The following is a 27102-nucleotide window of genomic DNA, read 5'->3' on the forward strand; positions in this document are numbered from 1 at the left end:
AGAGGGGAGGGAAAGATAGAGAAGGAAGAGAGGGAGACGGAGGAAGGGAGAGAGAGAGAGAGGGAAGAAGAAGGGGGAGGGAGAGGGAAAGACAGAGGGGGAGGAAGAGAGGGAGAAGTGAGAGAGGGAGAGGGAGCGAGAGCCTTTTTTCTTTATATTTATCTACATACATTTCAGAAGAGTGGTAAGAAAGAGACAAATAAGCTTAAGTGATTTTCTCAGGATCACATAGCTAAGAAGTGTATGAAGCCATATTTGAACCCAGGACCTCCCATGTCTAGGCCCAGTTCTCTATGTACTGGGCCAAATAGCTGCCTCTAGAGCTCTCTCTTTCAGGAGACCTTTTTTTCATTCTCTCAACAATCCTCCCCAATCCCCATGCTTTTAAAAATGTCATACACAGTGATCCCTCAGCTATCTCAGGAGTTATGTTCCATAGATCCCACAATAGGTGAAAATCCACGAAGTGGTGATATTGTATTTATTTTACTATTTATATTTATTTTACTATTTATATTTTTTGTAAACTCTTCCCATTCACCTATAAACCTTTCCCACACTCTAATTAACCTACTGAGCCAATGAGCACCCAGGATACAGAACACAGCGCTGTGGTTGGTCACCTTTCATTCCATCATCCAATAGTGTGCCATGATAAGTGTAACTCCCCAATACAGAATTAGCTATATTAAAAAGAACAAAAAATTGTGATACAACGAAGCCGGGTAAGCGAACCCCGATATAGCGAGGGGTGGCTGTATATACATATGAAATATCTCCCACATAATCTGCGAACATCATGAATCCCCTTAAGCAAAGATTCTTAATCTTTTTTATATCCTTGGACGTCTCTGGAAGTCTGATGAAACCTGTCTCAGAAGAACAATTTTAAATGTAGACAATATATTGTATTACAAGGAAATTAATTACACTGAAATATGGTTATTAAAATGTTGTCGAACATCCAAAAAATATCTCAAGTCCTCAGATGAGTTACCACCCCGGGCCCTAGTGGAAAGTGGGCTCTTGGGCTGTCCGGGGGCTGCATGGGTGACTCCGGCAGACCCTCTGTGCCAGCTCCCTGGCCAGAGGCGTTACAAGCGGAACTGCTCTGAGGACATCCCCAGGGAGCGCGGAGCGCGGGTCACCCTTTCGCTTCTGGTCCTCCCCGTCCTCGTGCGGTTTTTATAGTCTGGCACACCGTAAGGAGAAATGAGATGGCAATTTAAGCTTTATCATCCATATTAGTACCAAATATGCAGGTGATACCGGCTGATGGGATTTGATTAGCAAACTACTGGACTATCACATGGAGCCATCCAGCCCATTATGATCCAATGTTCTATTTTCTTCCCCCACATTTGAGAGGCTTCCTCAGAAACCTAACCACCTGTATCCAAATACACGGAAGCGTCATACTCCAATCTGCCGCCCCAGACCCAAATGATTTCGAAGGGCGTTCTTTTTAAAATTATTAGAGGGGCAGCGAGGTAGCACGGTATAGAGCCCGCTTTTCTAGCCTTTCCTGCTCTTCTTTCTTAGAAATGATACTAAGACAGAAGGTGAGGGTTAAAAAAATGACTGGGCAATTTTGAAAAGCACTTTCCAGGAGCACTCTGTGGTTCAATGGATGGAGAGCCAGCCAGGACTGGAGATGGGAAGTCCTAGGTTCAAATGTAATCTCAGACACTTTTCTAGCTCAGTGACCCTGGGGGAGTTTCTTAATCTCCATTGCCCAGCCCTTACTGCTCTTCTGCCTTAGAACCAATGCTTTGTATTGGTTTTAAGACAGAAGGTAAGGGTTTAAAAAATAACTTTTCATTTATTCATTCCTTCATTCATTCATTTACCTCTAATCTACTAGTATCAAAATAATTTTTTTTTGTAATGCAAGAATCTGATCACATCAAACTCTTTAGTGGCTCCTTTCTATAGAAAAAAAAAAAAAAAAAGCAAAATCCTTATTTATGACGTTTAAAGTCTTCCATGATCTAGTTCTAGACTACTTTTCTAGACATTTCCCAGGCTTTATTCCATCCAAACTGGATTATTACAACATTGTTTTGAATCTCATCCTGCCCTCTCCCACGTCTGGGCATCCTTGCAGTATATCCCCCATTTATGAAATATACTCCCTTCCCGAAATTCTTTTATTCTTTTAAGATTTGGCTCCTTCATTAGGCTGGTCATGATCTAGAAGAGAACCTTCCCACTTGAATCTCTCATAGTGTGACCATAAACAACTTCTTTGGTCTCTCAAGTCTCAGTTTTTACATCTATCTGTAAAACGGAAATCATAATAACCCTTAAACTACCTTAAAGGAGATGAGATATAAAAATGCTTTCTAGATCTTTAATAGCTACATAATATTAGTTATTAATGGTGTAACCTTGTGGACTCTTCCTCATGCTTAAAATGAGTAGTTTAGACTATATAACATTTAATTGTATTTTTAAAAAATCTACAGATTACATTTTCAAAATGAGGAAATAACACGAGCACCATCTATTTTATGCATATTGGCAACAGTAGCCATTATCTGCCTGTGCTTACTGAAAATACCCTAACTGTGAACACAGGTGGTTTTCCCCAAAAGCCAGTGCTGTGATAAGCTGCTAAAGGGAACTCTCCAGGGAAAAGAGAAAGCTTAAAGTGGTTGCTATTTGGGGATGCCTGTTGGAAAAATCCAGGGTGTTCCTCACAGTATGAGGTAGATGGTTCTCTTGCTACTGGAATTTCTACTGCATTTTCACCTTCAGAATTTTCATTTTTAAATTGTATTCCTTTTATTTTGTTTGAAGAGAGGGTTTTACTTTGTTTTAACTTTTTTTGGAAATTTTGCTGCATTCACAAACATCTTATGATCAATTTGTCTGAACACATCCTTATTTTCATTATGAAAGAAAATGGAAAAGTGACCATTGGTTTGTAAAATTTTACCCAACACAACTTTTCCAGGAATATGAACAATAAGTAAGTCATTAGGTATATGTTGTCTTATATTCTTAAACATACTTGACTTTTGAGGAAGAGATTTTATATTCACTATCTTTTCTTAGTTTCTCATTTTGAGGGGACTCCCAATCTTTGCCCCTGGGCTTAAAATGTTAAATTTGGATTCTCTACCAGATTTAAATTTCTTGAGGATAGGGTTTTTGTTTTTGTCTGTTCATTTTTGCTTCTGAATTCCCAGTTGCCAATTATAATTGCTGGCATATTTGTTACTAGTATGATTATTATTGTTATTATTATTTTTACTCTGTGATTTCATTGAAAGAGAGAATTCCTAGTTCAGAAGGTCTTTCTATAATTCACTTTAGCAACAGTTCTGCAGCAGTCTCAGAGAATTATCTGGGAATTTAAAAAAATGACTTGAACTTAAATCCAAGTCTTCCTGACAAAGATACTGGTTTTTTTCTCCACTAAGCCATCTGCCTCTTTTCCTACTAAATACTTGACATATAATAAGTGATTAATAAATGCCAAATTAAATAATGATGAAACACCTATATCCATAGAACTAGACAACATGATTAAGGAAACATGAAATTTAAATGAACAACAGAAAAAAAGAGAAAGACTGACACAGTGGTTTCCAAACTATAGAGCAATATTCTTTTTATTCCCACCCAAAAAAGTCACATGTTCCCATTTATTATCAAGCAATCTATATAACCGCTTTTCTTAGTTTGAATTCTGTTCAAAGAACATTAAGAATTTTTTATACTTTCATATAAATGAATATTAAACAAGAAAGGAATACATAAAATAAGTTCTATGCCCACTTCACTGTCATAAAATCAAGGATGATAGATTTAAAGATGGAAGAAACCTTGAAGATCATCTAGTCACAGATCACAAATTTGAACTGGAAGACACTTCAGAAGGATGTCTAGTTCGTTCTTCACTCCCTTCTTCATTTAACAGATGGTAAAATTGGACTTCCAAGCCCAGCATTCTTTCCACTATACCAAAAGGCCTCCAATCTCATTTTACATTTTAGGAAACTGAGTCTCGAAGAGATGAAGCAGCTTATCCAATCATACAGGCAGTAAATGGTAGAATCAGGATTTAAATGTTGGTCCTCTGATTTTTTTAGCCTTCTTTCCATCATACCACAATATCTCTCAAAAGTGAAGGGGGCCCCCCTAAATCCTCTCACTGGGCTACTCTAGGTACTTTGTGCCAGGGCTGGAGTTAACTGTGCCATCTGGGTCTAAGAGCCCTGCAAAGAGCAGCAGGCAGAGCCTAGACCCCTGCCAGGGAATGTGTGTGTGTGCATTAGGGGGTAGAAATGAGAGAAGACTGGAGAGTGATCAATCTTTCTTTTACTGGCTACTCAAGGTCTCTTTAGCCATTCCTGTCTAGTCAAAGCAAACTCCCTGTCTCAGTCTTGCCTTTGTGGCCTTTGATTTAAAACTTAGTTTTCACTTTTTAAAAAAGTATATATATATTTATGTTGGAGCGGCACTTGGAAAATATCCAATAATTTTGGCCACCGTTTCATGCCCTCCCTGAAAAGGGCCTCTCCTAACAGTTTGGAAAACTCTTTCCAAATTTGGTGGGGGCAATAGAATCAAGGAGTAAGGGAGAGCAGAATTTCAGCATAGCACCCAGAATTCTGTTTTTACTAGCTATGTCACTTTAGGTAAGACACAAATTATCTGAGCCTCAAATTCTGCATTGATTAAATTAGGTTGGATTTGATCATTGCAAAAGTGCCTTCTACCCCTAAACCTGTGTTCTAAGGATCACAGATTTAGAGACAGACAAATATCATCTAAAAAAAAAAACAACACAACTGTGATCTTGAACACACACTTGCTCTTCCTTTGGAATGAACGTGAAACATCTCCCCAGCTCCTTTTGAGATAGATGTGAAGTAGCTAAGCTCATCACCTGGGAGTTTCATGCTCAGAAAGAGCTGCAGAAAACAAGAAGGGGGTTCACTGCTTCCTTTCTAATTGAACTAATTATTCTACCTCACTATTTGCAAGGATATGGCTAGGCAGTGCCCTAGGTAAAAATGGAAGAGACTGCACAGTCTTTGGCACATAGTAAAAACTTCATAAAAGCTATTTGGCTCACTGATGTCCTCCCATCTCCCTTTTTGGAACTCCTTTTCCTAACACTGGTGGCTCAGGACATCTATGCTGCTGTTTGGCTGCCCAGAGCATCAACATCTTTGGCTCCTTGCGTTGGCTATTCCTGGGTAAAAAGTCTGCTCGCTACACCCCAACGTGAACCCCCCCACCCTGTGCACTTCCCACTCTCCCCTCTCCATGGTAAAAATGTTCTAATCCCTCAGTGCCAAGATCTCAGCTAGGAAAACAATCTGATAGAACCTGCACTGGAATGGGAGACCCTGCCTTGGTTTCTAATTGTGCCACTTTGGATAAAGGCTTCAGTACTTTTGGTTTTAAATTTTCTCATCTGAAATGAGGAGAGTGGCTCTCCAAGACCCATTCCCACCCTTTGGTTCCTCTCAATTCTCTTTTAACACTAAAATAAGACTCTATTTCACACCAAGGCATTTAGTGGCTTCATGTGTTATCCCTCCATTTGAGGACAGGGTAGTTCTTAACCTTTTTCCTCTGGCAGTCTGGTTAAACCTTATAGATTCCTTTTTAGAAAAAAAATGTTTTGAAATGCATAAAATAAATTATATAGGATTACAATTATATTGAAATAAACAAGTCATTTTTCCCCTGCTGAAGTTCATAGATCTCCCAACTTAAATACCAACTTAAGATTTCATGCAAATAGAAAGAATACTGAATCTAAATTCAGGAGAACTGAGTTCAAGTCTAGATTCTCCTACTTGATAATCTGGATACTTCTGGGCTCATCTCTTAAATGAGAGGGTGGGAACAGAACCACAATTCTCATATTTCTTAATCTAAGGACTCTTTTATACTCTTAAAAATTATTTGGACCTCAAAGAGCTTTTGTTTATGTGGGATATATAGGCATACATACATATATGTATATTTAGAAACTAAAACATGCATTTTAAATCTGTATTAAGTTCATTAAAAATAACAATAAATCATAACATGTTATCAGTTATGAAAAATAGCCCATTTTCCAAAACAAAGATGATTTAGTGAGAAAAGTGGGATTGTTATACATATTTTTGCTAACCTCTTTCATGGCTGACTTAATTGAAGACAGCTGAATTCTCATATCTACTTCTGTATTCAATTTGTTGTATGTTGTTTTGGTTGAAATATATGAAGGAAATCCATTTCACACATATATGTATGTAAATATATATTCTTAGAAAATTGAGCATTTTAATAGACAAATAACAAGTTAGTGCTATTATAAAAATAATTTTGATCTTGCATATTTCCTGAATGGGTCTTATAGACCCCAGGGATGTACAAACTCCTCTTTGAGAACCAGAAGACTAGATGATCTCGAATGCCTTTTCCATCTTGAAGCACTATGAAGAATCAACACCTCACCCAAAGTTATGTGAATGTTCTAAAATCTTAAATGAATGGCCATCCTCTAAGGTAAGTAGCTAGGTGGTACAGAAGATAGAGGGCTGAGCCCAGAGACAAGAAAACTCACATTCCTGAGTTCAAATCCAGCCTCAGAAGTTACTAGCTAGCGACCCTGAGCAAATCACTTAACCTTGTTTGCCTTGGTTTTCTCATCTGTAAAATGAGCTGGAGAAGAAAATGGCAAACTCCTCCAGCATCTTTGACAAAAAAAACCTCAAATGGAATCCCCAAAGAGTCAGAAACAACTTAACAAAATCCTCTAAGGTCGTGTGAATAAGGGAAAAATTATGTGGCTTAATTTCCCCCTCCTACTTCCCTACTCTTTCAATTACCCACCCATCAAATTATATCATGCTGCCACCTATCCTGTCAAATCATAAGACTGGTTCTTTTGCTCTAGAACTTGTTATAAAAAAAATCATAGCACATCTACCAAGAAAAAAGATCTGTTTAAATTAAGGCCATTATCTAGTGAGTTAGGAACAAAATAGTCCTCTGCCTCAACTTTTATTCCTTCATTCATTTATTCATTCAACAAATATGTATGGAGTCCTGCTAGATATTAAGTTGAAATATTAGATATTTAGTTATAAAATATTAAATTTAAATAAGATATGTTTGTGCCACAATCCAAAGTGAATACAAGCCACTCTCATTTTCAGAGCCCTGAGCACTGATGCAATCTTCTGTTTGGAAGAACAGGGTTTATTTCCTGTCCTGCCTAACAAAAACAAGTTACCAAAGAGCTACATAACCCAAACAACTTCACACTAACTTCCTGTCAGCCTTGTAAAAGATAAAGTCTTTAGTAGTGATCAGGTCTACTAGAAAGTCAACTGCTTGAGAGGAAAGAATTTCCTATTCATCCCTGCATTCCCCTCCCCATCACTCAAGCCCAGAGCTCTGTACATAGCTGCCATTTAATAAATGTTGCTGAATTAAATGGAACTGAATTGGAATTTATTACTAGCAGACTTAAAAAAAATAAACAATGGAAAAATGTTTCCTGTTGGGGGACTAGAGGGAACCTAGCTCTGGAAAGTATTTGTAGGGGGTTGGGGGAAGGTTATATCCGATGATCAAAATATTGTAATAGAAATGTTCTTTTTTATCTGGGGCAGACATAAAAACTGCATTTAATTCAGGGCATCCACAGAGTGCCTTCACGTGTATATGCACATGCATGCATACATTCCCTCTCCCTCTCTCTCCCTTCCCCCCTGTCTCTTCTCACTCTCCCCCTCATTCTCTTCTCTTCTCTCTTTCTCTCTCTTTCTCTCTCGCTCCCTCTTTCTCTCCCTCGCTCTTACACACACACACACACACACACACACACACACACACACACACACAGAGACACACACACTTATATAACCACACCACTTGACCATGCTTAATCAAGTTACCTACTAAAAGAGTCTCCACTAATTTAATTGTAAACACAATTTATCTTGAAGCTTTATTGTGCATTATTTTATTGATTAAATGCATATCTTGCAATCTCCTGAAACTGGTGGAAATATGATATATAGGATAAACAGGGTTATAAACCACCTGGGGGTATCTACAAATACTCATAATTCAAAAAGGTGGAAGGGACCTGAAAACTGAAAAGTGAGCTTTTCTAATGCTCTGTCTAATGCATGGCCTGATAGCATCCCTAAAATGGTCATTCACCCTGGCCTTAAACACTTCCAGAAATAGGGAACTCACTATTTAATGAAGCAACCCATATTTGAGAGTATTCAAAAAAATTACTAAAATACACATACTTTAATTTAACCCAATGGTACCATTTCGAGGTTTAAACTCCAAAGAGATCAGAGACAGAGGGAAAAGACCCAAATCTACAAAAATAATTATTGTAGCTCTTTTTATAGTAGCTACTATGGGGCTAAGGGGAAGCACCTTCAAATAGGGGATGGTTGAACAAATTATAGGATATGAATATAATGAGATACCAGTGTGCAATAAGAAATAATGAAAGGAATCGTTTCAGAAAAAACTTGCAAAGCCTTGAATGAATTGATTCAAAGTAAATTAAGCAAAATGAGGAAAATGACTTATGCAAATAACAATACCAAAGAAAGAAATTTAAAGGTACCATCTTATTTGGGGATGACTGGGTCCCAGGTAAATATATTCTCCTTAAGTTATTTATGTCTGCATTTGCTTCATAACTATTCTGAAATCTAAGATTATATTTCTAAAAAAGTTTAACACAGTGCCTGACCCATAGTAGGAGTTTAATAAATTCTTATTCCCTTTCCCCACCTCAATTAGTGCAAAATTTCCCAAGCATTGTTGTATATGTAGATGACCTAACGGCAATAATATTCATTTCAAATAAATGAAACAATAACTATCTGGTCACATCTGAGCAAAAGCTATGGGAAAACTGCACTGCAAATATTTCATTCACATTTGGAAGACCTCGCATGCAGCTGGGATCTCAGAAGAAGATTAGAAGATACCCTGAGATAGCATGAAGTCTAGATGCAGGAGAAATGGCTTTTCTTCAAGCAGAATGATAGAGAAAGAATTTGGACATGAATTTAAACTAACCATATACATGTACATAAAAGCCACTCTGGTACTATTATTGTCATCTTAAAAATAGATATTTTGCCATGTACCAGGATACAGGAAATAAGAACAACCACTGTAACAGCAGATTCAAAGAAAAGGAAACTTAGCTTTATGCATGATAATAAAAGGGGAGGGGGGGGATAGTCTGGGGCAGTGCAAAGAACAATGGACTGGGAGATAAGAACTGGGTTCTTGTCCTAGTTATGAAACCTTTAAATACCAGCTGTGGGGTACAGCAGATAAGAGTGCTGGCATCAAAGGAGACCCCAAAGTAAATGCCACGTTGGATGCTCATTTGCTGTGTGCCTCTGGGTAAGTCATTTAACCTCTCTCAGCCTCAGTTTCCTCATCTATAAATGTAAACTTCATAGGGTTGTTGTGAAGATTAAATAAAATATTTGTAAAGTGCTATGCACAGTGCCTGGCACAAAATGAGTATTTAATAAATCCTTCTCTCCCTCCTTCCCTCTTCCCTCCTTGCCTTCTTTTTTTTCTTTCTTTCTTCCTCCTTTCCTTCCTTCCTTCCCTCTTTTCCTTCCTTCCTCTTTCTCTTTTTGTTCCTCTCTCCTTTTCCTCTTCCTCCTTTCCCTCCTTTCTTCTTCTTTCACATTGTCTTCCTTCCTCCCTTTCCTCCTGCCTTCCCCTTTCCCTTCCTTCCTCCCTCCTTTGCCTCTTCTTCCCTACTTTCCTCCCTTCTTTCCTCCCTTCCTTTTTCTTTCCTATTTCCTTTCTTCCTCTCTTCCTTCCTTTCTTCCCTTCCTCCCTCCCTTCTTTCCTTCCCTCCTTCTCTTCCTTCCTACAGGACTTTGCAAATCTTAAAGTACTATATATAAACACTAGCAAATTGTGTCTCCTCTCTGGGCCTCAGTTTATTAATTTTTTAAATTGAGGGATTTGACTAATCTATAGCCTCTATGATGCCTTACATATCTAATATTCCATGGCAAGCTACGTTTTCAAACATCATTTTGGAGAATATGAATCAGCATGTTGATAAACAGGTAACTATTGTAGTGGGCAGGACAAGAAGAGGAGGACAAAGAAGAGGAGGGAGAGGAAGAAGGAGGAGAGGAAATGTATCTAGAAGGAGACTAAAGCACATGAATGATCAGTCAGTCAACGAATATTTAATTAAGTGCTTAATATGCCATAAACTATGTGTGCTGAGTCCTGGAGATACAAAGAAAGGTTAAAAACGGTCTCTGCCATCAAGAAGCTCACATTATTTCAGGAAAGATTTCATGCAAAAATTCATGTATTATATATATAACCATGAAAAGTACATTTTAAGGGGTAGATTCGTGTTTTTATTAATAAAGGAAAATCCTAGCAACAGATAATAAAACAATCACAACTTTAAAGTTCCTAATAAGGATAAGACAAGATGAAATCCTTATGGGAGAGAGAAAGTTGAAGAAAATTTTCTAATTCAAAGAAGTTAAGCATGGGGTAGCTAGATGAACTACAGAACATATGAAGAAACTTTTCCAAGCCTAAAACCAGTTAAGAGAAACGAAAGAATCTCTATATGAAGATATCAGAGCTTGGGCTTGCTCCTCGTAATTCTGGGAGGAGAAAGACCAATGTGTGATCTCTGCGGTTCTCATCCCACTGAAGGATTTTATGACTACGAGAAAGGGACAAGAAGAAGGGGATGCAGGATGGACATCCAAGCTTCAGCTGGATTTAGAGGTCCCCTGATGAGAAACACAATAAATACCTGGCAAACATTCCATGTTCTACAGCTGTACCAAGACCTCGTTTCACTTTAAAGGCAGGAAGTATGAGCAGATGTGACAGAGCTAGTAATAATATCTGGCAAGAAATAAATTTAGAGAACACTTCTGAGAGATAAAAAGCATACAGTGAGCGATGTCTAAGGGAACTGGAGATGATCAGTTTAGAAAAGCAGAAACTGAGGCAGGGAGGATCACTGTCTTCAGCTAGTTAAGGGCTGCCCAAGTGAGGAAGAGGGATGAGAGGTACTTTGTAGAGTACAGATGGAAGAAGTTAGAGAAATTAATCAAAGTTACAGAGAGGCAGGACTCAGGCCAATAGAAGACTGAAAATAATTTCTAGCAATTAGAGCTGTCCAAAGAAATGAATGACTGGTCCATTTCACTATTCAGACAGATCCAGAATAACCAGGAAGGAAGCTCTGAATGTGGTAGGATACTGGACTAGGTGACTTTTGATTCATCGATCTACTTTATGATTCTATGTGATTTATGTTGGGGAATAAGTGCCTGGGGATGGGGAGGAAGGGGAGGGATAGTTCCAGGTTATTCCTAACCCTGGGACATCAGGGGCTTAGACTTGGCATTAGTAACAACCTGAGTTCAGTTATCATCTCACCTATTAAAAAAAATTACCTCCAATTTTTTTGGTGGGGCAGGGAGGGAAGAGACCTAGGTCCACTTCAGTAAACAAAATCCACACAACCTACCAGTCTAACCCTTTCCAGTTAGCATTACAAAAACAAACAATTCAAATAAAAAAATATTATGAAAAGTCTGCTTCTACTTCTAGTTACCATCTAATGAGGTGGTCCTTGGATTGTATTAAATGTCTCATGTAAATCACTGATAAGAAAAAAAGCTTGATTGCATTATAGAACAACCATTATTATTATACCACAAGGACTGGAAAGCTGGTGCTGAGACCACTGGTGATCACAGGTCACTCCTGGATGTAGTAAGCCAGATGTGTCTTTTGACAGGCTGTGAGTTGCATTCTTCTATAATGTGAGCCCTGCCAACTTTTTGTCCTTATTTCTTAATACACTGTCTTATATTGCTGTTTCTTGAATTCATCTTCTGTTTTCAACTCCACAATGCTATTCATTCCATTGTCTTTGGCCAAAATACAAGACCCTTCCATCTCTGTTCATTTCTTCCCTCAACAGAAATAGAGAGCATCTAATCTATTTATTTGAAGATGATGGAATGAGTCTTCAGCTATCACTTCCAAGACATGTTCTTTGAGAATAGATGATAAAGAATCCAAGTAAATTATCCATGCCATCTTCTAGGATACCACAATTAAGCAGACTCCAGACAAGGGCATGAAAGAGGAAGAAATCATTCTATGCATGCACTCTGCCAATGAGACCAAAAACATGTATAATGCAGACCAGGACAAAATCAACAGAATTGGGAATGATCTTGTGAAATCTGAGTAGCTAAGGAAATTAATTGAGGCAATAAAAGTTATCTGGCTTGGGGGGGGGGGTTAAATTATCTGAATAATTATGGTTTGGAGTAATTAGTTTAAATCTAAATAATATTTCTTGAATTCATCTATCCTTGAACCTGTGTTGTGCCATTCAACATTTTTATACATAATTTCAATGAAGTAATAGATGGTGGTCTTATCAAATCTTCATATGACACAAAGTTGGGAAGAGCAGCCAGCACTGTAAGGTAATCAGAATCCAAAAACAAGACAGGCCAGAACCTTGGGTTAAATTTAATATGATTGAGAAATAGGAGAAATAAATGGAAAGTTCCATACTTTTAGTTTTAAATTTTTTTTTCACAAATATATTGGGGGAAGGGGTGATTAGGCAGCAATTCACAAGAAAAAGACCTAGGACTTTGGGGGGTGGTAAACTCAATTTTAAGCAGTAGTATTACATGACAGCCAAAAAAGGTTAATGGGATCTTAGGTTACACTGAGAGTTAAAGTGTCCAGAACACAATAGTTTATCATCTCTTTTGGGTGAGAACACATTTTAAATGTTGTGTTTTGGCTTGGGCACCATATTTTAGGAGGAATAAAGGAACCAGAGCATACTAAAGAAGGGCAAATAGATTAGTGAAAGACCTCAAGATTATGTGTTTTTTTTTTTAACTTAAACAAGAAAGACTTGGGTGGGGTGGGAGAAGGATGAGGAAAATGCCTTCGAGTATTTGAAGAGCTATCATGGAGAAGTGGGACTAAACTTATTCTGTTTGGACCCAGAAGGCTGAACTTAGACCAGGAAGTGGAAGTTAGATTTCAACTAATTATAAGAAAATATTTTCTCACAATTATGATCTTTTCAAAAGTGGCACAGCTAATTCGGGAGGTAAAAGGAAGGATAGATAGTCACTTGGGAATGGTACAGAGAGTATCCTTGTTTAGAGATGAGTTGGAGTGGATAGCCTCTGAGATCCCTTCCAAATCTGTGATTCTCTAACTCAGTGATTCCCAAAGTGGGCGCCACCGCCCCCTGGTGGGTGCTGCAGTGATCCACGATGGGGCGGTGATGGCCACAGGTGCATTTATCTTTCCTATTAATTGCTATTAAAATTTTTTTAAAAATTAATTTCCAGGGGCACTAAGTGATATTTTTTTTTCTGGAAAGGGGCCAGTAGGTCAAAAAATTTTGGGAACCACTGCTCTAATTGAAGGAATTCAGGGAGTATTATAGAAACGTGGAAAAGCCATGTACATCTCACTATGGCCAGCTTTATTTCTACACCTTGTTCTCAGCTTCCTTAGTCTTTCCATCTTCCACCTTCTGACCCTAAGTTGAACAACTAGCCTATTAAAATTACACTTTATTTCTTCCATGGATTTTTCTCTAGTGTAAGCAATGTGTCTTGTTTCACAACATGATGAATAGGGAAATATGTATTATTATGATGTATGTACACACTCTTATCATATTGCCTGCCTTCTTGGGGAAGAGGTAGGGAGAATGAGACATAGTTTTCTGGATACGGCTAATATGAAGATTTGTTTTTCTTGGGTAAGCATATTTATGACAATTTATTGCATATTTGTAGCAAATCATATGTATTATATTATTATATATAAAAATTCAAATGAATGCTAACAAAAAAAGATTACACTTGAAAGAAACACTCACCTATAACATTAATTCATTAAGAGCTACTTCCTCAATCCTGTGATCTTATCTATAGCTTTAATAAATAGAAGGGTATATTTTGCTTTAATATGTTTGAAGTTTTCACTTAAAAACATTTTTAATCAAAGTAGTATCACCAAAAGGATTATTGGAATGCACATTATTTTTAGTACCAGAGCTTCAACTTATTCTTTGCCCTAAGTAATGTCAATTCCTGAGTGTCTACATTCACAGGAATTACCTGTTGAGTTTGCCTTGGTCTAGAAGTCCTTCCTGCCCCAAGTGGTGACACAGTCTCAGAATATTTGGATGGCCAAGAGTTAGGTTGCAGGTCATGAAAAATTCTAATGGATTGAACCATGTCCTTAGATTATAGGCCAACTTTCTGAGAATGTCACAGTGGTTCTCCTCATTTCCTTCATTCTGGGTGTCCCAAGATTCATTTTTTCTCTCCTGCGCTATTTTTATTATATACTCTCATGAAGATCCACCATCATGGCATTATCTATCCTGCTTCCATCAATTTTCCCCAAATCCTGAATCCAGACTTTGTTCCAATTCTGCATCTCTGACTCTTCTAAGCTGCCAGACTCTTCTAAGCTGGGTATCCAGAAGTCAAATTAAACTTAATATATCTGACATGGAATACATTATTTTTCTTTATAGCTTGGCTTTTCCTCCTCTCACCCATATTTCATTCAAAAGCACCACCATTTTCTCAGTCTCTCAGGCTTATAATCTTCTTCTTTGTATTCCTTTACATAGCCAATATAGCAGATATTGTCTACTCCCTCTTAATGTCTGCCATGTTCATCTTTTTCTTCCCATTCTCACTTCCTCACTCTCATTAAAGCTTTTAATCTAGTACCCAAAGAAACCTCCTAATTAGATGTTTCTGACTCCTTTGCCCAGCATATTATCACTAAATAAGCTTTGAAAATATTACTGATGCCATGTCACTTCTCTACACAGAAATATTGAATAGCTGTCTGTTGACTAGAAGAGAAAATCTAGACTCTTATTTCTGATTTGCAAGACCAACACAATTTTATGTTCATCTATCATTCTACTCTTATCTTCTACACAAACTCCAGTAAGGTTGATCCACTTTCCCAAGACTGTGTTTTGCTGATCCCCACCTCCAAAGATCATATTATTTCCACATCTGAAACACCCATCTTCCCTTAAAACCCCCAATTCAAATCCTCTCGTGCCTTTAAATCTCAGTTCAAATTACACCTCCATGAATTAGAAAGAACCCTGGAATTTAATTCAGGGAACCTATCCTAACTCTGCTATTTACTATCTGGTGGCCTTGGGTCCTAGTCATCCTGACTTTTGTCTTGCCACTGGACTTTAATGACTTTGGAAGACAGAATGAGGCAGACAACTTTGTGCAATGCTGCCTCCCTTAAATCCAATTCATGCACAAGTCAAGACATCATACCTGTGATGTCATTAGTTCTCTTAAAGGACAAAAACAATATGTGACATTGGGCAAGTTCCAAGGCTCAGCTTACTCATCTGTTAAATGAGTGGGTTATTCTGGGTCATCTCTAAAGTCTCTGTTGGCTCTAAATCAATTATCCTAAAGATACCTAATCTGCCCAGCCCAAAGCAATACTTTCTTCTTCTAAAAACTATTCATTGAAGTAGAACTATAAATAACTGGTAATGTTATTGCTACAAATATTGCAATGCAAATAAAAAAGAGAACATTAAAGAAATAAAAATAAAAACTATTCATTGGGTATTTTTCAGATACCACCTTGTATTATGGCTTAATTTTTCAAACTGGGGTATGGTTTGTCCTCAACTATTCTATAAGTTTCTTGATGGCAAGGACTTCTGATTCATTTTTTTATTCCTCAAAGTACATACCAGTGTTTTGTAGCAGTAGTACTCAATAAAATTTGTTGAGCATAATGGAAATGATAACAATATAATAATAAACATAAATATAATTATAAAATAAAAATGAGTCTAACTCTAAACCATGAAAGAGAAGATACAAGGATACTGGATTTCTCAGTCTTATCACAGTGTTTACTTGGATGTTTCAAAGTCTAAATGATGCGACTAAGCTACAGGTTGACAAAGAGTGGGCAGATGCCTAGGAATAGAGGTGTAATTAGTAATACTTGAGTAATATTCGGGTAGTGTTAGTATCCTTTCTTGCTTCCATTCTTGACCTGAACTAGGATGAGGAAGAGGTGTACTCCCTCCCTCACTATCCAGCTAGCTTATGTTCTTTACCCCACACTCAGCACACCCCTTCCCAAGGCAAAGTTAGTTTGTACCCTCGCTGCCATGCTTTATCCCACATTCTTCACTTTTTCTCCAACCTCCAAAACGCCATTAAAGAACCAATGCCTTGCCTAGCAAACAACCCCTTCCACTGCCCTCAAAATTTATACCTATCATTCCTCTTCTTCAAATTTAATCACCTCAACCCATCCTAATCCTAATTCTACAATAGCTCATAATCTAAAAGTCACTATTATAGTACCACTGTGACTTCTAGTTTGTAACAATCATCCTTTAAACCATTATAGTTCTAGCAAAGGAGAAAAATGCATATGAGGACTACAAAATGCTTAGGAAATCAGATTAGAGCATAATCAAGGATATATATCTTTGTGAAGGAATTTCCTTGAATACCACAATACAAAAAATGCTTAGAGGGTGGTATGCTTATTCTGTTATGTCTATCTCATGACTAGGGCTGCAGAAGGGCACTGGCTTTAAAGTCTAGTGTTTAGGGCTTGTGTTCAAATCCTATCTCTTATATTTATTATCTGAGTGATATTGGACAAGTTGCTTACCTTCCCAGGACCTCAGTTTCCTAATCTTCAAGATGAGGGTGTTTAACTAAATGGCCTCTGAGGTTCCTTCTTGATCTACAAGCCTAAGATAGATTTTTTCTTTTTTTTTTTTTTAAACCTTAACTTCTGTTTTAGAATCAATACCATCATTTCCAAGACAGAAGAGTTGCAAAGGCTATCTTTTTTTTTTTTTAAAAAAACCCATACCTTCTGTCTTAAAATCAATACTGTGTATTAGTTCCAAGGCAGAAGAGTAGTAAGGGCTAGGCAACTGGCGTTAAGTGACCTGTCCTAGGTCACATAGCGAGGAAATATCTGAGGCCACATATGAACCCAGGACCTCCTGTTTACAGGTCTAATACTCTTTCCCCTGAGAAACCTACTTCCCCCTTTAAGATACATGATTTTAAGATAAGTTCTAAAATGGATGAAACTGTTGCCCATTCCAAGATAATAAGCATGGAAAAACAATGGCTGTATATCTTTACCTGTCTATCTTAATTAACTTTTAGATCTTTCCATGTTTTTATAATCATCATGTTTTATAAAGGAAACCTAATGGGCAAGGCAGAAAACTTTTTCATATATTAAAATTCAAGTTGTAGTTATGTGACCTCCCCCCCAAAACAATTTATTCAGTCTAAACAAAGTTTTGTCAAACTAGTTCTTTATTGCTGTTCAGAAAATCACAACTTGGTAGAATAGTTTAAGTATCTTACTTTCCAGTTGAACCTGGAATTAGAGTAATTAGAGTAATAACAATCCCTGAGGAACTCACTTAGGGCTACTCAAAAGCAATTCAACAAGCATTTAGTCTGTGCAAAGCAAAGTGTTTCAGGGCTGTTTCTTCTTGGGACCCAATTTCAGTGTGCTCTATGGAAACCATTTCTTATCAGAGTTAGTGTCAGGATCCTCCCATTCCTACCTACTATGTCAGCTACTGCAGTGCTGCTGCTGCTACCTCTTCCATCTGCAAGAACAATAGGCTGGGGTGGCAGGTGTGAAGGAGCTTGGGATAGGCAGAGTGCCTGCCCCGAGGTTTTATTTATAGATTGAAGGTGTTCTCTGCCCTTAACCAGTCATCAAGTCAGGATATTAATCTATTTTCTTCAGGCTCCCAGCTCCCTGACAGGTTGAGAGCTCCTGGGAGAATAGGAAAGATGACAGCATTTGGGAGTTTGACAGATTTGTCATTTCGCTGCTATCATGTGTCCTTTTAAAGTAAAACCACTTCCTAGTTGGATTTTCTTTGTCACAGTCATTTAATTTCATCATTACAAGATAACAAATTTATAATTAACTATAAAAATAGGCACTATGCCTTCCATGAGGCAGCTGGAAAGTAATGGTGGAGGGGGATCCTCCTTAAAAAAAGTGTTTGTTAGTCACTTTGCATTTTGACAACTCTATTAAGTTAGAGAGGCTGGTTTCAAGCACCATGCAATGAAGTTTCTTCCCTTGAAATTGTTTAAAAAATACATTTGCATAAAAGCTACTATCCAATCTAAGTCTCTTCCCAAGTCTTAACAAAGAGAAAAAAGAAGCTTCATTCTGAATTCAGAAAAAGTTAAAAACACATTAAAAGTTTCTTATCCCCACCACACCCCTACTTTTAATCACCCTCCCAAAACGTGATATTCTTCATTAGGAGTTAGGGATTGGATTTGGGACTTCATTGTTATAGAGAACTCCAGGGTGAGGGAATTCCCCCTACCAGAGAAGGTGTGCACCTTCTCTGCTATTTTTAATCTTGCATGAGGTTCAATACGTGGTCCAACGTAACACAGCTGGTATGTGTCAGAGAAGAGCACCTCGAACCTGGGTCTTTCTGCCTTTGAGGCTAGCCCTCCATCTGCTCTGTCAAGAGGCCTCTACCACTGTCTACTCTGTTTTCAAAATGGAAGCCATCTGCCTTTTTTGCTGATTGAGCACCGCAGTCCAACAACCTCTTTGTCCCTCCAGCATCCTACTCCATACAAGTTCCAGCCCCAACCCCACCCTGAGGACTCCCAGCTCCTCACACACAAGACTCTCTTGGGCATTATTTCTGGTACGCCCAAAGTCTGCAGGTAATTGGGGAAGGAGAGAAGAAAGGGAGGAAAGAAGAAAGAAGGAAAGTGTTAGAATGAAAAGGATTTAGTTTTCACTTTCTTTCACTGTTCAGATCTCTATCATTTCTTGACTCTATTCCATGCTGCATTCCCATCCCCTCCCCCCTTTAATCTTCTGGCTAAGGGTAACTAGACTTTGTTACAATTATTCCTGGGAGAAACTATATTATAAGGTCTTTTCTCAAGTAAATTCTTCAGACACTTCCCTTAGCTTCTGGGAGGCTAATGAGCCGGGGGTGGGTGTAAGTTAAGGGTGGGTAAAAGAGCTGCCTTGAGCCCCTAAAACTGTCCTATGGGGAAAGGTACACTCACTACTCGAGTCATTGTACAGTCGGGCATCGAGCCCCCTCCCAGGGAGGACAAGTGGGAACAAAACGACTTAGGAGTGGGGAGCCGACACGGGATCTTCTTCCCTCATTATTATTTTTTCCACCTGGATCACTTCTCTGCAGCATTGCCTCCCTTTGGGAGTCGCAGGAGCTGTGTGCAATCCCGTGGCGTCAGGGAAAGCAGAGTGTAGCAGGGAGGAGGAGCGCCCGGCGAGGAAGCCCCGGTGCTCTCGAGTGGGAGGAGGGGGGCGGGGTAGGGGACTGCGGTCCCTGCAGCAGAGTCTCCACGGAAGGGAAAGGAGCACGTGACAGGCCGGGGCTCCTGACAGATCTGGCCTCTCCTTCCCGGTGCCTGACTCCTCTCTGTCCCAGCGCCAAAGCTAGGAGAGCCCAAAGACTGCTCTGAGCGTCTCCCATCTCCAGGCTCCAGGAAGAGCCCAGGGGAACTAGTAGGATAGAGAGGGAGGATGTCTGGGGATGTTTCCATTTTCCCACGCTGGCAAGGACCCCAGACTTAATTAGGACTAGGTTTCCCCCGCTCCCCTCCCCCAATCACTGTCCGCCCTATCTCCAAGCCTTCAACCTGGGCAGAAGAATGGAGGACTAGGTGGGGGACACTGGGGGCCTCCAGCCTGAAGGGGATGCCGACTATGCTTCAGCTCCACCCACTACGCCCCTGAGGGCTGGCCGGCAGCTGGCTGCTCCTTCCTTTCCTCCCTCCCACCCACCCGTGCCCTTGCGGCAGCGCTCGCCTAGGTGAGATTTCCCTTGTCCGCATCCTTGCCTGGCCAAGTATATGAGCGAGCGAATGAGTGAGCTCACCTCTGGGCCCCGCATCGCTCCCAGCTTCCTTCTCTGACATGGTTGCGCCTGGCCGGTACAGCTCAGGATGAAGAGCTTCCAAGCCAGCCCTGGCGTGGGTCCGCAGCTCAGCTCCTCTGCTCGCAGCTCACTCTGGGGTCTGAACCATTGGGCAGTACGAGGCTCTTCTGACGCGGAGGCGGCGGCTCCTCCTCCCCCTTTCCTCCTCCTCCCTTCCCTCCCCCCTCTAGCTCCTGCTCCTGATGTTGAAGCCTCAGCGTCCGTCCCAAGGAGCAACCCCAAGAAAGTCTTTGCTTAACCCACCTCCACTGCAACGCCTCTTTCCCTCCCTCCGCCCAGAGCGCCAAGCCAGGGAAAAGTCTCTATGTCTGACCCTTGAGCTTAAAATCCTCCTCCTCCTCCCCAGCCCTCTCTTCTCCCTCTCCTCCTCCCTCTTCTTCCCTCTACCCCTCCCCCTCCTCGTCCTTCTCTCTGCAGGGCCCCTCCCTTTCAAGATTCCTTCTCTCTCTCCTCGGCTCACCGTCCCCCACCCCCATCCCGCCGGACCCCACCCAAAGTCCGGTCCTAGTCCAGAAGAAAGTCTGGGATCGCACCCTAGGGATAGAGTTCCTAACTGGATGGAGAGCAATTTGAATGACTTCACAATTACTGTAGCTTTCTTTCTGTGGGTCGAAGCTGAAACTCTTTTAGCTACGCGCTCGACAATTTCTGGTTAGGAAGCCCGGACGCTTGCTGTATTTCAACCCTCACAGTCTCAAGTTCCTTTCACCCCCTTAGCCGGCCGAATCACATTTTTCCCTCACTTGGGGAACCACAGTATTGTCGGAAACCAGAAGGCCTTGGCGTTTTAAGCTAAACGAGTACCCAAAGAGTAGATGTCAGATGCAAACCCACGACTTTTGTCTCGGATACTTCATAGAGATTGCGGGGAAGAAATAATATTACATAAACACAAGACACATGGGGAGGAGGTAAAAATGCAAAAAGAGAAACGGACATTTATGCTGCGCGTCAAGGTTGGGATAGATCTCTAAGGTCTCTTCTGACTTGAAATTCTAGAATTCCATGGAACGCAACCGTGCTTTCCTGAGACTATGCATGGGATAATGCAGCTACTTGGAGCCACCCAATAGTCGTCCAGAAATAGAAGCCTCTCTGAATGTCAAGGCAGTGTCTGCAGTACTCAATCTGGTGCTAGGCTGCCTCAATATAGCTCCAACTGTAGGTGTTGTGAATAATCCAGAATTAAAAAAAAAAAAAAAAAAAAAAAAAAGAAAGAAAGAAATAAAGAAAGGAAAGAAAACTCCATAGCAACTGTTTGCCCAAGTTTTCTTGGATGCCGCATGATACTTTCCATATGTAGGGTCAGATTCGGCCCCTCTTTAAATCTCTAAAAATAAGAATATTAGTAATGTTAGGGTTCCATAATGAATTCATTGATCCACATGAATCTACACCCCCAGTTTCTTCACAAATTGAGTCCTATAACCATCCCCCTCCCTGAGGCAAGGTCCAAACACGTGTTTCCCCAGGATCCCCTTCTTCAATTTTGAACTAGTGGGATTCTAGGAAGGCAGCTTGGGGAAAGGAGAGAGCTCTAACAGGAACCTAGGTTTGCCTCTTTGAATTGATGCCTGCAGGTGGCTAGAAGTAATGATCCCCCAGGAGGGAAAGATAACTATTGATTTGCCTAGCAGCTTTAATATGGAAAGCCTACCTGAAGGATAGCTTTCCTGACTTTCCCTTTCTGACTATGAATCCAGGCGATGTGATCAGGTATCCTGGGATTTTCTCTCAGAAGACCTATCTTCAAATCTTGCATCTGTGACTTAGTAACTGTGTGGCTTCAGACAAATCATTTTACCGCTCTGGAACTCAGTTTCTCCTTCTGTTAAAAGAGAAAAATGAACATTACCGTTTAGAAGGTCCTTTTCCAGTCTAAATCTCTGATCCTTGTTCTGGGAGCATGTCAATGTCTTCTTTTACATGTAAAATGGGACCCAGTGCACTTTCTAGCTTTCTGCATTTCTTACATGAGGAAGTCAATAACATCTATTGATCACTGCTACCTACAGAGCAATGTAAACAAAAATCATTCACTAGTGCTGGAGTCCCCAGAGTCCCCAGAGACAAGAACTAGAGAAATGTTGAACCAGAAAGAAGCACAGTTGTGAGAATATTATTTGAGTATCGGAATGTGACTAAGGATGGGAAAATGTACAGCAAATGTTCAAGAAAGAGTCTTAAGGAGGCAGGGAGATTAGAGTAGAGGAAAAAAATAGAAAGAAAGCCACTTCACTTCTGCTCTGTCTTCTCTTTGAGGAGGTAACATGAATTTGAAAAAAAAAATCAGATTTTTAGTTAGAGGACCTGGATTCAACTGTGGCAGCTATGTGATTAGTCAGTGGTATTAGACTTGGAGATAGATAGACCACCCCAGAGGTTTACTATGTGACCCTGGACAAGTCATTTAACTTCTTTCTACTTCATTTTCCTTATTTGTAAAATTAATAACCTACTTTACAATTTACTATTATGATTAATTTATGTTTATATGTTATGATAAATATATATTATAATAGTTATAATATTAAATGTAATGTATGGTCTATATATTATATAATAATTCCATGTTAATTATACTATTAATTTATATTTCTATTAATTACTATAAATTACTATTGTGAGGATAAAATTAAATAGTATATAAATTTTTTTTCTTTACATACCTTAAGGCACTAAATGCTGATGTTTTTTATAGGTATTTTGGACCCCAATGCCTCAAAGATTATCTGGATCAACCCCCTCATTTTACAGAGGAAGAAACAGATCCAGGTAATTGAAATGACTTGCCATTTAGAGTTGCCAGCTATTAGGTGTCAGAATTAAGGGACTCAAACCTGTATTTTCTCATTCGAGATCCAGTCCTCTTTCGATTATATCTTGGTTAAGTCACTTAATTTTTTCTGAGCCTCAGCCAAAGAATCTGAGGTAAGACAGACAAAATTATCCTGACTTCATTATCAAATATTTATTGAGTGCCTACGTTGTGCAGGGCCTTCATTATACTAGGCAGTGAGGCCCAGATGATTTCTAAGTTCCTTTCCAGCCCTAAAATTTTATGGTTTTACCCCTTCACCAAGGCACATCCCTTTCTGCCTAGCAAAGCCATCTTAGATTTGTCTGCTGGGATAAACAGAGCATGAGGGACAACACATGAAAACATAAAGAAAGTCTGTTTGACTGCTGCCTAAATGATGTCCAGCTGGAAATAATGCTGCCCATCCTCTAGCTGGACTCCAAAATGCCAGCAGCAGGCTTCCATCCTCAACATGTGCCTACAACTCCCATTAATGTCAAGAGAAGCATGCATGAATGGAGGCAGGGTGCTGGGAGTGCAGTAAATGACCTTTGGTCCTCAGGAGAGTAAGAAACTGACAGCTTCATTTATAGTAAAAACAGAAAAGACAATGCCTATCCTGGTTTTGATTTGCAATATAAAGCTTCCACAAATGTTCTTATATATCAAAGCATATAAGTCAACCATCCATTTTTCCTCCCTATCATCAGTACCTACCATAGTGTCTTCCATATAGCAGACAGTTAATTGAATTGAATTTCAAGTTTTTTTAAAAGCTTTTCTTAAATTGAAGTTGACTTAATGCATTGGGCGTATGAGCAGATGGTCCCACCTCACTCTCACTTTAAGACACTTCCAGCCAGGAAGCAGTTATGGAACCAAAAGCACTTAACTAGGGGGTGGGGAATCTAGATCCTAGTCTTAATTCTTCTGTCATGTGGCCTTAAGCAAATCATTTCATTTTTCTGGGCCTTGGCTTTCACCCAGTCTATAATAAGGTTATCATGAAGCTCAAATAAGGTATCCTATGTGATAGCACAAAGGGCTATGCAGATGTACATATAGTGATTATGTACCAACAGAGCCTCTTCTGACCAGCTGTTAGACCAGATGTTAAACAACAGGAATCTCAGTGGGATCATAAGTTATCCTGCTATTGAGGGTCCCCCTACTGCAGAATTAAGCATAGGTCAAATGCTGAATTTCAACAGAAGAAATTTTAGGTTGACTGATACATCAAAGTGATTTGTACTCTGAGATATATAGTACTTGGAGTTCTACATATCAACTGCCTAATACAGTGTGTGATCCATTTATAAGACCTAGTAAAATGAGTTTTGTTTTTTTAAATAAAATGAGATCTTTGATTTATCAAAATAAGATTATGACTATAACACACAAACCTTTCAGGGAAAAACAGTATTTACACAAAAGTTTAGTTTAGAAAGTATTCTTTTAAAAACATCTGGGTAAGATAGGCAAATCCCTTGTTCCCATTTTCTATCTACAGAAATGGAGAGTACATGTCTGTAAATGGCTTGCCAATTACAGATCAACCTTCTAAAAATAAAAAGAGTAGCTGATAAATTTTTTACTTCTCTTGATGATTATTTCATTATTCAAAGGCTAGTGCAAGCCATGAAAAGAATAATCATTCTGAACTCCATGCTGACCACTGTCAAGGAATTGGTTGCCAAAGTAAAAATAGAAGGAATTCTGAAAGGTGACAACCACAGAATCTAGTAGTTCTTCAGAGAGAAGGGAAGGATGTGTATAATCTGACCTACTAGATCTAAGGGCGACAGTTTTCAAAGAGTTCATGGAAAAAACAGCTGGAATCTCATGGCCTGAAATTCTTCAGGACAAGTCAATTCTAAAAAGTTAAATGCTTTGAAAAACAAAATTCTAGTGACACAAACAGAAATTGCTCCAATGAGAAATAAAAAAGAGGGGCTTTTTAAAGGTATCTATGTAGGCACAAGAGTAGCTCATCATCCCACTTGGATTTATAAAGCATATATATATTAGGAACAAGAGCAAAAAAAATGAGCCAGTCTTATAGTATAAGGGATGCTAAAGTCCAGAATTAACTTAGATTGGCAATAAATAGTAAAGACGACGAAGAAAGGGAATTTTTCCCAATTATATTAAGGACAAGAGGAAGATCAAATAAAGCACAAGGTTGCTGCTTAGGAAGAATAGGAACATGATAATAGTTGACAGACAAGATAGAATATATTCAGTGCTTGTTTGCTTCCATTGTTGGTGCCACTGAAAATGGTTTTCCAAATGGGAAGTAAAGAATAAAATTAGTAAATAATTGAAACTAATGATAAGGAAGAGATGATAAGAAGGCACTTGATTTTCTCAAAGACTTCAATAGACCTGGATGGTCTATATATCAGAACACTAAGAATACTTAAAGACATGTTTTTTCTAAGCTACTATCAATTATCTTAGAAAAGTCATGGAGAATGGGAAAGGTGCCACAAGAATGGAGAGGGGAAAATATTGCTGTGACTTTGATTAATAACACAATTTTAGAACACAGAGGAAGCTTAGTGAGAAATTTTAAAAAAAAAAGGAAGCAAAGATCACTAAGAACTAGAAAGGTTTCAGTCACAAAACATGCTAATGTTGTCACTTTTTAATTTTTTTCAAGTTACTAAAAATTTAGGTTAGAGAATGCCATAGATAAATTACATAACAAGAAATGTAGTATCTTTTATGGTAGCCTTCAGAAAACAAACAAACAAACAAACAAACAAAAAATAAAAATGAAACACAGAGATATGGACTAGATTTCAAATCAGTTAGCTGGGGGCAGGTAGGTGATTCCATGGATAGAAAGCCAGGCCTGGAGGCAAGAGATCTTGGTTTCAAATCTGACCTCAGATACTTCCTAGCTGTGTGACCCTGGACAATTCACTTAACCCCAATTGCCTAGCCCTTACTGTTCCTTCAGTCTTAGAACCTATACTAAGTATCAATTCTAACACAGAAATTGCAGGCTTTAAAAAAAAAAGAAAGGTGGATATAGTACCTGAATGGATGACTAGACCTCAAAAATGATGATTAATAGACTGAGTAGAACCTAGAAAGAGATCTCTAGTGAAATACTCCTCTAGTGAAACACATATGCCCTACCCAATTCTTCCAATAGACTTTGTATGTTTATGAAAGCGTGTACACCAGGTTTATGTGGGGAATGTCTTCAAGTTACTGTTTTTACTATGTACCTTAATAAATGCCTTTCCTGAGAGTTAATTGTGTCTACTTGGTGATTGCTAATGGAAAGTCTACAGGAGGGGGCTCATGAACTATATAAGGAATGGGTATCCAACATTAAACATTGTAAGTGTCTAGTTGGAGAAGTCTAGGAGGAGTACTAGACAAATATGGTTTGAAGAAATTGGACACATTTACTCTGGAGAAAAACTTACAGGACTATTTTTTAAAGGATAAGTGATTAATTCTATGTGATCCTAGAAAATAAAACTAGAAGCAATGGCCAGAAATTGCAAAAGGGCAGAATTTTAATTCATCTAGGAGACTACTTACTATTTATAATTTTATGTTATATAAAAATATCTATAATATATATAATAAAAACAATAATATAATTTAGCTGCCCAGAAGTAAAATAGGCTGTCTCAGAAGGTAATGAATTCCCTATTACTATAGTTCTTCAAGAGAAGGATAAATGAACATTGGCTAGACATGCTATTTAAAGGAGCAGTGTTCAGTTTTATCATAGGATGGATAACCTCTAAGGCCCCTTCCAATTTCAACATTCTATGATCCTATAATTGTCCAAAACCACATTTTCCAAATCTATTGCTCTTAACACAGTACCCTAGTGCCTCTTAAAATACTAAACATATCTGAAATTCCCTGATCTTTTAGCTGTGGAATTATATCGCATCTTGAAAATCTCAGTTCCAAATCATAATAACCAGAACTATACAACTCTTCTTTCTCCTAGTTTGCTTTCCTCATCTGAACTAAACCACTTTATCCTTTAACATTCCAAAATACACTTCGTAGATGCATCATTTGCGTAATCTTGACTTTCAGGGTAAAACAAAATAATTCTGAAAGGGAAATTGCATCCCCAAATATTACAACTACCCAGTCCTGATATGTAAACTTTACAAATATCATTCTTGAGTTAATGAAGAGTTAGCCAAATATTATT

The 27102-nt window shown here is 38.8% G+C and overlaps 1 protein-coding gene across 1 annotated transcript in view; it reads right to left on the bottom strand.

Annotated features, from left to right (window-relative positions):
* HSPA12A (heat shock protein family A (Hsp70) member 12A) overlaps window positions 1-20094 on the bottom strand; it is a 95395-nt gene extending 75301 nt beyond the window's left edge. Inside the window, exon 1 of the mRNA XM_044665617.1 lies at window positions 20045-20094. Within this exon, the coding sequence (XP_044521552.1) occupies window positions 20045-20084 (40 nt within the window). The 5' untranslated portion in view covers window positions 20085-20094. The remainder of the gene's footprint in view (window positions 1-20044) is intronic.
* Between the last annotated feature and the right edge of the window lie 7008 nt (window positions 20095-27102).

Source organism: Gracilinanus agilis, chromosome 2 (assembly GCF_016433145.1).
Source record: "Gracilinanus agilis isolate LMUSP501 chromosome 2, AgileGrace, whole genome shotgun sequence".
In the NCBI taxonomy this organism is placed as follows: domain Eukaryota; kingdom Metazoa; phylum Chordata; class Mammalia; order Didelphimorphia; family Didelphidae; genus Gracilinanus; species Gracilinanus agilis.